This window comes from Sceloporus occidentalis, unplaced genomic scaffold (genome assembly GCF_023333645.1).
Source record: "Sceloporus occidentalis isolate IW3139 unplaced genomic scaffold, rSceOcc1.0.p SCAF_1, whole genome shotgun sequence".
Classification (NCBI taxonomy): Eukaryota; Metazoa; Chordata; class Lepidosauria; order Squamata; family Phrynosomatidae; genus Sceloporus; species Sceloporus occidentalis.
Genome location: NW_028316981.1, coordinates 315,958,510 through 315,975,404, shown reverse-complemented (window position 1 = coordinate 315,975,404; position 16,895 = coordinate 315,958,510). Strand labels below are relative to the sequence as shown.

Genomic DNA, 16,895 nt, shown 5'->3' with positions numbered 1-16,895 from the left:
GTGCATCGCCTGGAGGAGCACCTGTCTCTGGATGCACCAGTCCCAGATGCGAAGAGTGATCTCGAGCAGAGTCCTGGACTTGGTGCCCCCTTGCTTGTTGATGTAATACATCACGGTAGTGTTGTCCGTCCTGAGGAGGACCACCTTGCCTGTGACAGTGAGCTCGAATGCCCTCAGGGCCTTCTCGACTGCAAGCATCTCCAAAGCATTGATATGGAGAAGCTTGTCCTGGGCCGACCACTTGTCCTTGACTACCAGATCGAGCAGGTGGGCGCCCCAACCCTCCAGGGAAGCATCGGTCGTCAAAGTCAATTGCGGCTGAGGTTGATGGAAGGGCATCCCGATGCAGACATTGTGGCCGTCCAGCCACCATCTCAGCGAGGCGGCCACCGGTCTTGGTACCGTGAGCCACTTGGAAGGAGGGTCCTCCATCGGAGAGAAGACTGAGAGGAACCAGGACTGCGGTGGTCGGAGGCGAAGCCTTGCCCACGGCGTCACGAACGTCGTCGACGCCATGTGGCCCAGCGCCACCTGGACGTCTCTGGCCCTCACTCTTCTGTGAGAGGTGCAAGGCCTCAACAATGCCACCAACGCCTGGAAACGGTCCGGAGGGAGAAAGGCGGAGCATCTGTCGGAGTCGATGATGGCTCCGATGAACTTGGCCTGTCTGGTCGGAGTGAAGTGGGACTTCTCTTCGTTGATGACCAGAACGAGAGAGTCCAAAAGGTGCAAGGCGAATGAGACCGCCTCTCGGAGCTCGCGCTGTGAATCGGCGGCAAACAACCAGTCGTCCAGGTACGGAAAGACTCTGTAGCCCCTCTGATGAAGGTATGCCACCACCGGGGCCATACACTTCGTGAAGACCCTCGGGGCCGTGGCAAGACTAAAGGGGAGCACGTTGTAGTGGTACGCGGTGGAGCCGACGGCGAAGGCGAGGAATCTCCGGTGGGACTCCCGAATTCCGATGTGGAAGTAGGCATCCTTCAAGTCGACCGTCGCGAACCACAGGCCCTGGTGGAGAAGCGGTAGAATAGAAGCCAAGGTGACCATCCGGAACCGACGGTATTCAAGAAAAAGGTTGAGTTCCCTCAGATCCAAGATTGGTCTGATGCCCCCATCCGCCTTCGGTACCATGAAGTACCTGGAGAAAAAGGCCCTGGAGGACTGGTCAGGTGATAAAGGGGAGATTGCCCCTTTGTCCAGCAAAGTGCGCACTTCGTCAAGAAGGGTGTCCGAGGGGGGAGTGGACATGAAGGCTCCAGTTGGGGGGAGCGCTTGGAACTCAAGGGCATAACCCCTACGGACGATGTTGAGGACCCACGAGTCCGATGTTATAGAGGCCCAGGTGTTAACAAAGGGCCTCAAAATGTCCAAAAAGAAAAAGGAAGGAGAGACGAAGCGCGCTGCAACCCTTCAGGCTCTCTTCTTCCCCTGGTCGGTATCCTGCTGGCGGGACTTTCGGTACCGGGAAGGAAAGTTGCGACGGCCAGAGGAGGAGGAGGACTGAGAGGGGTACCGGCGTCTCTGGGAGCCCTGCTGCTGGAGTTGACGGTCTTGTTGAAAGGTCCCCTGTGACTGACCTTGCGGCTGCCACGGGCGCTGCCTCTTTCTGAAGGGCGAGATGGGAGCCGATGACATCCCGTGCTTCTTCGCCGCCGCCTTCATTCTGAACTTGCGGTTCAGGCGCTCGTCGGTCTCGGCATGGAAGAGGCCACTACCATCCAGGGGCATGTCCTCTATGGCTGACTTGACATTGGCATTGAGGTCTGAACCCCTCAGCCACGCATGCCGGCGCAGAGCCAAAGAAGCCGACATCGCCCGTCCTGCACAGTCAGCCACATTCCTGGAGGCAGTGATGAGCCAGCTGCCGATCGAATGGGCCTCATCACGGATCTCTACCAGGCGTCGCTGGGTCTCGTCTGGGACGTCCGGGACGAGTGGCGAGATCCCTTCCATGAGTGTCTGGATGTACGCCCCCATGCAGGCGTTATAGTTGATGGCCTTGACTGCGAGGGCCACCGCCGAGTAGGCCTTCTTGGCCAGACCATCTACCTTCTTCGCTTCCCGGTCGACTGGGGAAGTTGCCTGCTTGGGGACGAAGCCCTGCTGCGACCCTTCTACAATTGCCGAGTTCTGCTTGGGGTGATCGGCCAACCAAGAGCAGCTCGAAGGGGAGATCCGGTAGAGGGACTCGATCTTCCTTGAGGATCCGACGAGTGAAGCTGGCGCATCCCACGACCTCCGGACAATGGACTCGATGGAGGGCAGCAACGGGATGGAGGGGGGTGTGGGCACCCGGCCATTCCACAGGGTCCCGAGCCTCCTCCTCGGGGTAGGAGAGCTAAATGTCCAGGGCCCTTGCCATCTTAATGATGTGCTCATTAAAAGAGCGCACATCATCCGTGGGGGAGGAAGGCTCCGGGTGGTGCATCCGCTGTGGAGACGCCTGGATGGAGGTGTCATTGTCGTCGGAAGGCTCTCCCGACGGCAGCAAGGGTTCTCCCTCAGAGTCGGTGTCAGATGTGAGCGGGATGTCCGGGACCCTGACTCGAGTCGCCGAGCGCGCCGGGATCTGCAAGGGCAGTAGCTGTGTGGGGGAGCGATGCGGTGCAGAGGCTGAGGCCGTAGCATGGGAAGGGGCAGGCTCGTCATCTTGGGGGGCCACCGGGCGTAGGTTGATCCGGGTGAACTCCCTGAAGGCAGTCTCCCTCGGCACTGACATGTAGTATCTCCCGGAATCAGGGTCAAAAAACATGTCAGTGTCCCTCTCCGTTGGTTCGTCGACCTCCGAGTGGATGGAAGGCGAAGGTGACAATCTCCGAGGGAGCTCAGTTGGCAACTCATCGGCGCGGGCAAAGTCGACCGTCGACGGTAGCGGAGTGTCCAGGACAGTGGCTGCATGCGAGGTGGACGAGCCATCGGGGCGCGAAGAGGTTGGTGTTGGAGCCTTCTTCGCCGGAGAGCGCTGCTTGTGGGAAGCGCGCTCCTTTCCCTTGGAGGAAACCTCCGACCCGGTGTGGTCCTTGGAGGACTTAGGCCTCTTTGGTGCAGAGCCCTCCGTTGTGTCCTTGTGGTGTCTCTTCTTGGACGACCGTGGTGTCTCGACCCGATCCTTGGGGGGAAGAACGGGTTGTCCGGCAGGTCCAGCAGGACGGCAGCCCTTGTGGATTGAGGCTTAGATGTCTTAGCCTTTTCCACCGGCGCAGTCCTTCCTGACGAGGATGCACCCGTCTCGGGCCGCTCGGAGGCGTGTCGAGATGGCATCGAAGAGGCCTTGGAGGACGGAGTCGGGACCAACGAGGCCTCCGCACACTCCTTCGCGCGCGAGCCCACCGGGGACAGCTTTCTCCCGGGCTTTTCCTTGGGCTCGGTACCCTCAAACCCCGACTGTTTGTGGGGGTGTTTGGAGGGCTTGTCGGTGGCGCTGGGTTTTCGTGAACCACGGGCCACATCGGTGGTGGTGGACGAACCTGCCATCGGTGGGGCAGACATCACGCTGGAGACGTTCGCCCGGGAAGATGAGGCAGCCGGCGGAGCTGAAGGAGCCGATGATGGACGGGGGCCTCCCTCCTGAACCTTGCCCAGAGCAATGGCCGAAGTCAGCCGGGACTCATGGTTCTTGTGAGCCTGGGATGAGAGGGACTTGCAGAGTGGGCAAGCCTTTGTGTCATGGTCTTTGCCCAAGCAAAGGAGGCAGGAGGAGTGCGGGTCCTGGATGGGCACCTTGCCCCCGCAGACATCACACTTCTTAAATGGAGCAGGCATTTTCTGAAGTTGACAAGTTGAAAGGGAAAGTCCAGAAACGAGGTCAGCAGTCCGAGAGTTCGAAGTTACCAGGGGCGGGAGACAAAGAATGGTCAAGAGACGGTCCGAGGTCAAAAACGAAAGTGATTCCAAATGCAAGCTAAAGCGAGCGAAGTTCCCTGAAGCAGCTAGCGCGGCGGAAAAAAGGAACTGGGGAAAGAGCGGGAAGGCAGGGGCCTTATAACGGGTGGGCGGAGTTACCGCCAAAAAGTTTCTATATGTTGCAAAGTAAACTTTGCCCAGTGATTCCAGAAGTTTCCGAACAGCACTGCGCAGGCGCAGTAAAACCCATTTGTATGATTCGCAGAGACCACGAAGAAGAAATGATGGCTTCTCTGTTTTTCATCCCATGTAGAACACAGATGACCCTTTTTAAAAAGCGTGTAGTAATAGCACACACTATTATATGTGTGTATGGGAGCATCATTGGCTGCTGCCATGCTGCAAAATTAATGCTGTTTGATTTGTTTTAAATGTCATGGCTCCATCCTATGGAATCCTGGGATTTTTAATTTGATGGGGCACCAGAGCTTTCTGACAGAAAAGGCTAAATATCTCACAAAACTAACAAAACCCATAATATCATTGCCCTGAGCCATGGCAGGTAAAGTGGTGTCAAACTGCATTAATTTTGTAGTGTAGATGCAGCCTTAATTTCACAGCCAACCAGGTGCAGCTATTTCTTGCTGCTGCTGTTTGTTGTATCTGTTTCATGGGCTCCCAAATATTACCGACTGGGGTTTTGGACCATCAGTGATTCAGATCCTATTCAAATATTTAAAAATCTGAATACTGAAGTCACTCCACTGGCTGCCTATCAGTTTCCGGGCACAGTACAAGGTGTTGGTTATCACCTTTAAAGCCCTACATGGCTTGGGCCCAACCTATCTAAGGGATTGCCTGCTTCCATACAATCTGCCCCGGACGCTCAGGTCCTCTGGGAGGAATTTATTACAGCCCTTAAAGACCAGGTTGACGGCGACCTCCTAGAGGACATTCTCTGCAGACATTCTCCCAACTTATGGAATGGCCTGCCGGACGAGATCCGTCAAATTACCAATCTAGAGAGCTTTAAAAAGGCCATTAAGACGGATCTCTTCTGGCAAGCCTTCCCGGAATAAAATGCTCGGCCACAAATAAGACTTCCCATCCAGCGAACTCTGCCCATGATGATTTTATTTAGCTTAGTCAGTTTTAATATGTAGTTTTTAATCTTACATTGTTTAATCTTGTTTTAAGGGGGGTATTATGTATATATGGATGTATTTTAACCTGTTGTACGCCGCTTTGATTGCCTGGCAAAAAGTGGGATAGAAATAAAATTTTTATTATTTTATTATAGATAATGTTGCACATTTCAAGAGGTGTTGGTTTTTGTAATTATGGCCTGTCTGTGGCAATTTCATTTGTATATTAGTTCATTCTAACTTGTTCTCAGAGTACAAATCAACTCTAGAGCTGCATTTTTTTCTTTTCTTTTCCCAGAGGTACAAAATCTCCATTTGTAGGTCTTGGTATTTCATAATCTTTACCTTCTCTTTGTTTTTATGGTGCTCTCCACTGGGATTCCCACAGCTTTATAATCCAAGCTTTCATTTTCTCTGCCATATTTATGTCTAACAAACTATGTTCTAATTGCTTGTCAGTTCCCATAGGATTTTACATCACCATTTTAACAACTTTTTCAGGCTTCTTTTTGTTCTTGTTATGATATGTATTATTATTGTTGCTATTATAATTATAATTATTATTATATCCCTAATACTGGAATTCAGTGGCTTATACACTAATATTTAAATATCTGAAGGGATGTCATGTTGAAGGTAGAGCAAGCTTGAATTCTTTTGTTCCAGAGACAAGAACATGAACCAATGTGGATTCAATTTTTAAGATAGGAGATTCCACTTAAACATTAAAAGTATTTATTTACTGTAAGAGCTGTTTGACAGTGGAATGTACTGCCTGCCTCCAAGGGTGATAGACTCATCTTGGAGGTCTTTAACAGAGGTTGGATGGGCATCTTTCAGGAGTTCTGTAGCTCTGTCTTTCTGCATGACTGGGGGTTCAACTGAATGGCCCTTGGGGGGTCTCTTTCAATTCTAACATTCTAGGAAGACAGCCAGACCAACATTTCATAGCTTTTATCATGGCAGAACTTTATAATCTGTGTTCCGATGCAGGATTTCAGCCTATGTTTTCCACTGCCTGGGCAGATAGAGGTTTCAGGAATCAAACTGTGGCTTCCTGGCGCTGACAATGCTTCAGGGATCTCCTAGGCACATGAACCACAGTGCAAGGGAAGTCCTGTGTGTCCTCCAACCATGAGATGAAGTTGCTCCCCACATGCTGATTAGAGCGCAGGGTGCCAATGAGCTTGGCAATGGATTCCTCCAAGAGAACAGCTATCTTCTTTGATTTTTCACTCCTTCCCAGAACTCTATTGGAGAGTCACAGCTTTAGTCATACTGGAGAATAAATCAGACTGACAACTTGGGGACCAAAGATCCTGATTAATGGAGGTCTGAGCACACATTCATACATATACAAACCAGTGAGACACAGACATTTCTTTGAGCTCTTGAGCTCAGTCTTATCATCACTTCTGCAGCAGCTTTCTGAAGCTGTTTTTCTTACCAGTAGTGGTACACATCTATCACTTGATTATGACCAGTGCCTGTTCTCCTGGGTGAGCAGCTGCACAGCAAACATAAACATCTGTTGCCCTGATTCATGCCCAGATAGCTGTGGCTGCAAAGTTATGGTGTTCTGCTAAGTTACTCATGGGGTGTGAGTTGGAGGGAAGAGACTCAAGAAAGAGCAACAAGCTGGAGCAAATGAGTGCAGGTAGACCAATGGCCCCCTACAGTAGGTAAAGAGGTGTGTGAGTGCCAAGTTGTCTGTTGACTTTTGGCAACCCTATATATTTTTCAGGGCTTTACAGGGAAGGAATACTCAGAGCTGCTTTGTCACTGACTCCCTTGAAAATCTAATCTACAGCAATGATGGTCAAAATGGTGGCCCTGGACTATCATTCGTCCATAAGCTGTTGGCAGCCAGTCCCTGTTGAGTTTCCAGGAACCGGGGGGGGGGGGGACTTGTAGCCATTGGGCACAAATATGGTGCCAGTTTCTGTCAAACTGGAAAGTAATAACTGATGGCTTCTCACCACATCAGATAGCATGTGAAGCAATGATGTACGACACTTTGTAATCCTTGGTGGCCCCCCATCCAAGTGCTAACCAAGCCTGACTCTGCTTAGGTTCTAAGATCTGACTCAACTTGGTGCCTTCAGTGTATTTAGGCCAGGTGACAGAGTTAAATGGTCACATCCCACCACCTTTTCCTATGTTACTATTATTAGCACCCCACACCAGTCTTTCCAGTCTTTTCACCATGAGTACACAAGAATGTAAGCAGGATTTTGAAAGCAGGGCTGGAGATATAAACATCTGAGCCTCCTTTTACCAAACAAGAGAGAGAAGACAACCACACAACTGTTATCAACTAAGCTTGTCAACAAGGAGATGGCGCAAGAAGAGACTGAATTTCTCCTTCAGCCTGGCTTCTTACTTATATATCCAGGTCTCTAGATATTGCTTTATCTGCATACTCAAAGTACATTTTCAGCTTTCATGATGGTGAAGAAAAATAGGGAAGATTGTGAAGAAGAGAAGGAGGTTATGATGCTGTGGTAACTAGACTACATTATGCAGCTTCATATATGCGTACCTCATAAATGTTGGGATGCCACATTTTGGTCAGGAATCTGAAGGTAGGAGGTGAATACGGATAGTCCATAGGAAATTTAATATGAGCCTGAAAAAGAAAAACAACAAAGCTGATTAGATACACATTCTGCAGAAACTTTTTAATTTCAAAGACTAATCAGTGCCAGAGCTTGCGTTTTCCCTCCTTCCTCTCAATTCCTCCTTTCTTTCATCATGTCTTTTGAGTTGTGAGCCTGGGGCTAAAATTATCTTAATACTAAACTTTGTAAGCACCTGTGGGAGCCTCCCATCCCCCCCCCCAAAAAAAAAAAATGAAGTAGAAATTCTGTAAACCAGGGCTAGAAGAGCCTTCAGCCACCCAAATGTTTGGGGCTTCACTTTCCTATATCAGCTTTAAAAAAAAAGAAAGCAGAAGCAAAAATCCATCTTCTCTTGAGCATCCCAAGTGCAATGGCTCCAGGGCCAAGCTGAGAGTTACAATCCTTAGAAAGGGCAGTTTAGGGGTTCAAGAAGAGAAAATGGGAGTTTTACCAGAAGGACAGTGACACCCAGGGACACTTTATTAGAAGCAAGGGGTGCCACCAGGGCAGAGGTGGCTCAGGAAAGATTTGAGAGAGGTAGAATAAAAAATCTGGATAGTAAGAAAACCCATGGGAAGAGCCAGAGGAATGTAACAGCAGAAAGCTGAAAGTAAAAGAATGGAAAGCAAGAGGTTCTGCATAAAGTGAGTTTGTGAAAAGTGGAAAGAAAATAGTGGGATATGATGGAGGAGCTAAAGGCACAAGAAAAACTGCAACATTCTCCAGTATATGGCCTCAAGTCTTCCAAGCAGACCCATAAAACGTGGGGCAGGAAGTCAGTGAAGAGTTTGAAGCCTCAAGATCCCGTCAGAGAATTTTAGAAGTTCCGAGTTTCCTAAAAGCAAACAGACTAAGCTCACTATCTGTGGGGACCAGGGTGCAAGCTCCAGTCAGCAATAAAACTTGTTGGCTGGAGTCTGACCAGTTTAATCCTCCTTGCCTGCTTGAAAGGGTTATTCTGAGGATAAAATGAGGAGGAGGAGGAGAGAACTACGTATGTTACCTTGAGCTTCTTGGAAGAAAAGATGAAGTAAGTCTAATAAACAAATGTTTCAAAGAAAGACAGCAAGAATTTAAGCTCTGTCTAGGAATATAGTAAAGTATTTCTTAAGATGAAAGTCCTTGAGTTCACGTTCTGCACCTCAGCCCTGACTCTGAGGTGAAAGGTATGAGCCAGGGGAACACAGGAAGAAAATTCCTTCCCATGGGAGGCCAGGATGGCCCCATCTCTGCTCTCCTTTCACCAGCTGCAGAGTCACCAGCTACGTACTTAAGAACAGGAAAGAAGTACAGGCTGGAGAAGGATAAAATCCATTTTCCAAGTGACAACTTAACTGAACATTTCAACTCACATAACCTGAGAGCTTGCATGCCAGGTGGGCATCTCCCTAAATGGCATCTCACAGGACACAGGAAGCTGCCTCACACACCTTCAAACCAGCAAATCCCGCTGCCACAGCACAGTCCACTCCAACTGAGGCTATTGCCACACTGAAGAAATAGAGCACTTTAACTATCATGGCTCCATCCTGTGGAATCCTGGGATTTGTAGTTTGGTGATGTTTTCAGCCTGGTGTGTCAGAGAGCTCTGGTGCCTCACCAAACTACAAATCCCAGGAGTCCACAGGATTAAAGAAGCCCTGGTGATGCAGTGGTTAAATGCCGGTACTGCAGCCACAAAGTTGTGAGTTTGATCCAAGGACCGCAAGAGTGACTTGGCCTTCCATCCTTTTGTAAGTTGGTAAAATGAGTACCTAGCTTGTTGGAGGCAATTGGTTTACAGAATGTAAACAACTTAGAGAGTGCTGAGTTCACTGATAAGTGGTATAGGCAGGTTTATTTTTATCTGTTTTACTGACTGTATGTACAGCGCTGTGTAAATCTACAGCACTATATGAATAAAGCGTAATAATAATAATAATAATAATAATACAGAAATGTAAATACTATTGCTATTGTTATTTATTGCTGCAGTTTGGCTACACCCTGACAGAGGCTGCCTGTCATAAGGCCTCAGTACTGGGAGACCTTTTACCAAAGGATGATTGGGAATTAAGCTAGAAGATAATCATTACATCCTGTAGGTGTTTTACACCCCCCCCCCCCAAGTTTCCTTATACATGTGGTTGTACATTTGGGATCATGGAAACGTTCATATTTAGTTCACAGTTGTGGGAAGTGGAATTCTGCAAGTCTAACTGCACATCACACAACAGTGCATTCTTTTATGCTGGCTGACTGGGACTGCAGAAACAGCAAAAATTTTTGCAGATATACAATTGTGAAAGAGTGGTATAGCGCATCCACCCCTTAACTGTGTTAAGTGTTAGGCACTGATGATACTGCAAGACACAGCATTCAGAACATCAAAAGGGATTACGAGGAGCTTGGTAGGAAGCTGAAAGGAATGGATGTACAGGTTGTCATCTCGTCTCTTCTGCCAGTTGAAGGGCATGGTCCAGAAAGGGAGAGGAAAATAGCAGATGTGAACAACTGGCTTCGCAGATGGTGCCGCCGAGAAGGATTTGGATTCTTCGATCATGGGCTGCGGTTCCATGAGGAGGGACTTCTTGCAACGGACGGGTTGCATCTCACGCCAGTTGGAAGAAATGTTTTTGCCAACAGTCTCAAGAACTTGATCAGGAGAGCTTTAAACTGAGTTCCGAGGGGAAGGGAGACAATATTAAGGAAGGCGAAAGGGATGGCAAAAATAGTCAAAATGACACAGAGGAAACAAGGCAAACAGTGCAAGGACCCAACAGTGGGAGGCAAAAAAACTTGCACAGGCAGCAAGTAAAAGGGAACCATGGTCTGCGATGTCTCTACACTAATGCACAGAGCATGGGAAATAAGCAAGATGAACTCGAACTCCTAGTACAACAAAGCAAATATGATATAATAGGCATCACTGAAACCTGGTGGGATGAGTCTCATGATTGGAATGTGGAAATAGAGGGGTATAACCTTTTCAAGAGCAATAGGCCAAACAGGAAAGGAGGAGGAATAGCACTATATGTCAGAGATATTTACACCAGTGAAGAGATCCTGGACATCAATCATGGAAGCCAGGTGGAGAGCATCTGGATAAGAATCAAAGGGGAGGGAAACAACAAGGGTGTTACGGTGGGAGTCTACTACAGACCCCCAAGTCAGACTGAGGAATTGGATGATATCTTTCTAGAACAGATGACCACACAGTCAGAAAGGAGAGATGTAGTAGTGATGGGCGACTTCAACTATCCTGATATTTGCTGGAAGTCAAACTCAGCAAAATCCTCAAGGCCTAGCAAATTCCTCACTTGCCTGGAAGACTATTTCATGGTCCAAAAGGTGGAAGAGGCAACAAGGGGGTCAGCTATTTTAGATCTGATCCTAACCAACAAGGATGACTTGGTTAATGGGGTGCAAGTGGTGGGATCCTTAGGTGGAAGCGACCATGTTCTCCTGGAGTTTATTATACAATGGAGAGGAGAAGCCAGGCAGAGTCAGACACGCATCCTAGACTTTAGGAGAGCGGATTTCAGTAAACTTAGAGAAGTATTGAGGGCGATTCCATGGTCAGAAGTACTAAAAGATAAAGGAGTTCAGGACGGATGGGACTTTCTCAAAAGGGAGATACTGAAGGCACAATTTCAAACAGTTCCAGTGAGAAAGAAAAATGGGAGGTGTCTCAAGAAACCAGGATGGATGACTAAGGAACTTTCAACCGAGCTAAGTTTGAAACGGAACATGTATAAGAAATGGAAAAAGGGGGAAATCACGAAAAAGGAATTCAAAGAAATAGCAGGCATTTGTAGGGTAAAGTCAGAAAAGCTAAAGCGCAGAATGAACTCAGGCTTGCTAGAGAGGTTAAGAACAATAAAAAGGGCTTTTTTGGATATGTCCGCAGCAAGAGGAAGAAGAAGGAAACGGTAGGGCCACTGCGTGGAGAAGATGGCAAAATGCTAACAGGAGATAGAGAAAAGGCAGAATTACTCAACACCTTCTTTGCCTCAGTCTTCTCAGAAAAGGCAAAGGGTGCTCAACCTGAGGATAATGGAGCAGAGGACAGAATAGGGGAATTTCAGCACAGAATAAGTAAAGAGATAGTAGAGGAACACCTTGTTAATCTAAATGAATTTAAGTCTCCGGGACCAGATGAACTCCATCCAAGGGTATTAAAAGAACTGGCAAAAGTAATATCGGAGCCATTGGCAATCATATTTGAAAACTCCTGGAGAACAGGAGAGATCCCAGCAGACTGGAGGAGGGCAAACGTTGTCCCCATCTTCAAAAAGGGGAAAAAAGAGGATCCCAACAATTATCGTCCAGTTAGTCTGACATCAGTTCTAGGAAAGATTCTGGAGCAGATCATTAAACAGAGAGTCTGTGAACATCTAGAAGGCAATGCCATAATCACAAAAAGTCAACATGGGTTTCAGAGAAACAAGTCATGCCAGACAAACCTAATCTCTTTCTTTGATAAAATTACCAGCTTGGTAGATGAAGGGAATGCTGTGGATATAGTATATCTTGATTTCAGTACGGCCTTTGACAAGGTTTCCCATGACATTCTTGCAAACAAGCTTGTAAAATGTGGGCTAGACAAAGTAACTGTTAAATGGATCTGTAATTGGTTGACCGGCCGAACCCAAAGGGTGCTCAACAATAGCTCCTTTTCATCCTGGAGAGATGTGACCAGTGGGGTCCCACAGGGCTCTGTCCTGGGCCCAGTGTTATTCAACATCTTTATCAATGACCTGGATGACAGAATTGTGAGCATACTTGTCAAATTTGCAGATGACACCAAATTAGGGGGAATAGCTAATACCCCAGAGGACAGGATCAAGATTCAAAATGACCTGAATAGACTAGAAAGCTGGGCCAAAGCTAACAAAATGAAATTCAACACAGAGAAATGTAAGGTATTGCACTTAGGGCGGAAAAATAAAATGCACAGATATAGGATGGGTGACACCTGGCTGAATGAAACTACGTGTGAAAGGGATCTAGGAGTCCAAGTAGACCACAAGTTGAACATGAGTGAACAGTGTGATGCGGCAGCTAAAAAGGCCAATGCAATTTTAGGCCGCATCAATAAAAGTATAGTGTCTAGATCAAGAGAAGTAATAGTGCCACTGTATTCTGCTTTGGTCAGGCCCCACCTAGAATACTGTGTCCAGTTCTGGGCGCCACAATTCAGAAAGGACATTGAGAAACTGGAGCGTGTCCAAAGGAGGGCGACAAAAATGGTGAAGGGTCTGGAAACCTTGCCCTATGAGGAACGACTTAGGGAGCTGGGGATGTTTAGCCTGGAGAAAAGAAGGTTAAGAGGTGATATGATAGCCCTGTTTAAATATTTGAAAGGATGTCATATTGAGGAGGGAGCAAGCTTGTTTTCTGCTGCTCCAGAGAACAGGACCCGGAACAATGGATGCAAGCTACAGGAAAAGAGATTCCACCTCAACATTAGGAGGAACTTCCTGACAGTAAGGGCTGTTTGACAGTGGAATGCACTTCCTCGGAAGGTGATAGAGTCTCCTTCCTTGGAGGTCTTTAAACAGAGGCTGGATGGCCATCTGTCAGGGATGCTTTGATTTGGATTTCCTGCATGGCAGGGGGTTGGACTGGATGGCCCTAGTGGTCTCTTCCAACTCTACGATTCTATGATTCTATGATTTTATGATTCTATGAAATAGGATCTTGGCTAATACATGCACTCTCAGTGGAGAGTACTCTCAAGATGATACTTGCATCCATGTGAAAATTCAACCCAAGTGTTTTTCTCTGGACATGCATGTAACTGAGCAAAGTATTGCACAGTGGCAATGCCAGTATTACCTAGACAGCCAAAACTTATGGATTAAATTAGTGTTTTGTCCTGGGAGAAATGCTTATGGTCTTCCAAGCAGAGGAAAAGAAGAAAAAACTTAACTACTGAGCAACAAATGTTTAAATACAGAAAGGGTGAGAAAGGAGAAGATCAGAAGTGTTTTTACATTACAGAACCCGAACAAACCAGTGGATCCAAACCGTACCAGATGTTTATGGTAAATGCACCAAACACCCTCAGTCACTAAAATGAGAGGGACCAATTTGAAGTGTTTTGCTGATATATGACAAACACAAAGGAGCCACAAGAACTTTCTTCAGATATTGAAGCTAGAGACTGTTTCAATTCATTGAATGTATTTTCATCACTGGAAAGTGTTGGCCTAAGAACTGGAGACCAGGGTTTAAATCTACACTCAGCCATGGAAACCAACTGGTTGCTTTTGGGCAAGTCACTCTCTCTGTCTCATAGAAAGGCAGACAAAGGCAAACACCCTCTGAATAAATCTTGCCAAGAAAACCCTTAGCAGCACCATAAATTGAAAATGACTTGTATGTACATAGCAATGGACAAATTTTGATCACCAAGCTCCTCTTCAGCATCTTAGAAGTGCTGGATGACCTTTCAGAAAATAAGATGACCAGTTTCAGTAGGCCTTATGTCCTTTCTGGAATGCCTGGCATTTTTAGGCCTAAATCCTATTTTAGGGCTAACCTAAGCAGACCCGCTGGATGTATCTAAAAGTTGACTCACCATTCAACAATTGAGTGAATGGGTCTAATCTAGTTGGGACTAACCAATGTGATGTCAGCTTTTCTTTCCAACTGTATCTCCAGGAACCAGAGAAGATGCAACACAGGTCGTATAGACCACTTACGGGGCTCATCTCCCACACTTAAGTCAGGTCCTCCTGAACCCCTGGATCACACCAGGACATGAGCTGTCCTAGCATTGAACAGAGTGCTGTCTTGGTTGTGGGTCTTGACCCACAACCAAACAGCGCAGTTCCCCAGAATTTGCAGCAGTTGGGTCCACTGGAGCTGTGCTGCTTGGCAGCTTGACTGACAAGTGTCTACTTTTGAGAATTTCCTTTTATTTACCAGGGAAATTTCCCCATTAATAAATAAAGGACATTCCCAGATTGTTTCCATGGCAACAGCTCAGAGTTGTAGGTTTCTATTCCAAGCGATGTACAGGAATTTCTCGCTGCAATAAGTCTTCCCTTCTTCCAGCATAACCACTTAGTCCACGATGGATTCTGAAGGCTTTGCCAACAGACTGTTGAGATTTTCTTGGGGAAGAGGGAAAGGAAGTCCAATTTTTGGAAGGGGTGGATTTTTATAGGACGAGTGGGTTAACTCCTACACAGCTTGACTGTCATTTGTAAGGGAACTACTTGCCATAAATAAGAGTGAAACCTACAAATGCTTTTTATCCACAGGAAAAACTAGTAACAACTTCTGCCACTATTTCAGGACAAACATGGATGAAGATATATGAGGCATTCTCCTATCTGCTTCAACTTCCCAAGGCAGAGGTTTCTGTCAGATTTTGACAACTGATTCATTCACACTCTGCCCACATTAGACACCACAGTGGGATAAATATCAACTGGTTTGTTTTGTTTACCACAGCAGTTATCCTAAGACACCCACTTTCCAACACTGCAAATTCCAATGTGAATTTAAACTTTTGTTAGTATGACTTCAACGTGAACCAAGCTGAAAGCAGTTCCTCATTAAGCCTCCATCAGAAAAATTACAAATGAAGAAAGCAACATATTTTCCTAGTTTACATTCACACCATATGTTCTGCATTTGGCTAATATTTGGAAACATTTTTCCAAATTCAAGCCTTTAAAATGCGGATGAAGTGGAAACCACTTTTCACTTTTTCCAATTTCTGCAATTATAGAATCATAGAATCATAGAGTTGGAAGAGACCGCACAGGCCATCCAGCCCAACCCCATTCTGCCATGCAGGAAATCCAAATCAAAGCATCCCCAACAGATGGCAATATAGTCTCTGCTTAAAGACCCCCAAGGAAGGAGACTCCACTACACTCCGAGGGAGTGTGTTCCACCATCGAACAGCCCTTACTGTCAGGAAGTTCTTCCTAATGTTGAGCTGGAATCTCTTTTCCTGTAGCTTGCATCCATTGCTCCAGGTCCTGTTCTCTGGAGCAGCAGAAAACAAGCTTGCTCCCTCTTCAACATGACATCCTTTCAAATATTTAAACAGGGCTATCATATCACCTCTTAACCTTCTTTTCTCCAGGCTAAACATCCCCAGCTCCCTGAGTGGTTCCTCATAGGGCAAGGTTTCCAGACCTTTCACCATTTTAGTCGCCCTCCTCTGGACATGCTCCAGTTTCTCAATATCTTTGAATTGTGGCGCCCAGAACTGGACACAATATTCCAGGTGGGGCCTGACCAGAGCAGAATACAGTGGCACTATTACTTCTCTTGATCTAGACACTATACTTTTATTGATGCGGCCTAAAATTGCATTGGCCTTTTTAGCTGCCGCATCACACTGTTCACTCATGTTCAACTTGTGGTCTACTTGGACTCCCAGATCCCTTTCACATGTAGTTTCATTCAGCAATGTGTCTCCCATCCTATATCTGTGCATTTCATTTTTCTGCCCTAAGTGCAGTACCTTACATTCTAGCCCACATTTTACAAGCTTGTTTGCAAGAATGTCATGGGAAACCTTGTCAAAGGCCTTACTGAAATCAAGATATACTATATCCACAGCATTCCCTTCATCTACCAAGCTGGTAATTTTATCAAAGAAAGAGATTAGGTTTGTCTGGCATGACTTGTTTCTCTGAAACCCATGTTGACTTTTTGTGATTATGGCATTGCCTTCTAGATGTTCACAGACTCTCTGTTTAATTATCTGCTCCAGAATCATTCCTGGGATTGATGTCAGACTAACTGGATGATAATTGTTGGGATCCTCTTTTTCCCCCTTTTTGAAGATGGGGACAACGTTTGCCCTCCTCCAGTCTGCTGGGATTTCTCCTGTTTTCCAGGAGTTTTCAAATATGATTGCCAATGGCTCGGATGTTACATTTGCCAGTTCTTGTAGTACCCTTGGATGTAGTTCATCTGGTCCTGGAGACTTAAATTCATTTAGATTAACAAGGTATTCCTCTACTGTCTCTTTACTTATTCTGTGCTGAAATTCCCCTATTCTGTCCTCTGTTCCATTATCCTCAGGTTGAGCACCCTTTGCCTTTTCTGAGAAGACTGAGGCAAAGAAGGTGTTGAGTAATTCTGCCTTTTCTCTGTCTCCTGTTAGCATTTTGCTATCTTCTCCACGCAGTGGCCCTACCGTTTCCTTCTTCTTCCTTTTGCTGCGGACATATCCCAAAATCCCTTTTTGTTCTTTTTAACCTTTCTAGCAAGCCTGAGTTTATTCTGCGCTTTAGCTTTTCTAACTTTACCCCTACAAATGCCTGCT

At 46.7% G+C, this 16,895-nt stretch overlaps 1 protein-coding gene across 1 annotated transcript in view; it reads right to left on the bottom strand.

Moving 5' to 3' along the window:
- Nucleotides 1-16,895, bottom strand: part of LOC149324244 (ubiquitin-conjugating enzyme E2 R2-like) — a 102,552-nt gene that overhangs the window by 12,689 nt on the left and 72,968 nt on the right. The window contains exon 2 of the mRNA XM_089498000.1: nucleotides 7,534-7,620. Coding sequence (XP_089354126.1) covers nucleotides 7,534-7,620 — 87 coding nt within the window. The remainder of the gene's footprint in view (nucleotides 1-7,533; nucleotides 7,621-16,895) is intronic.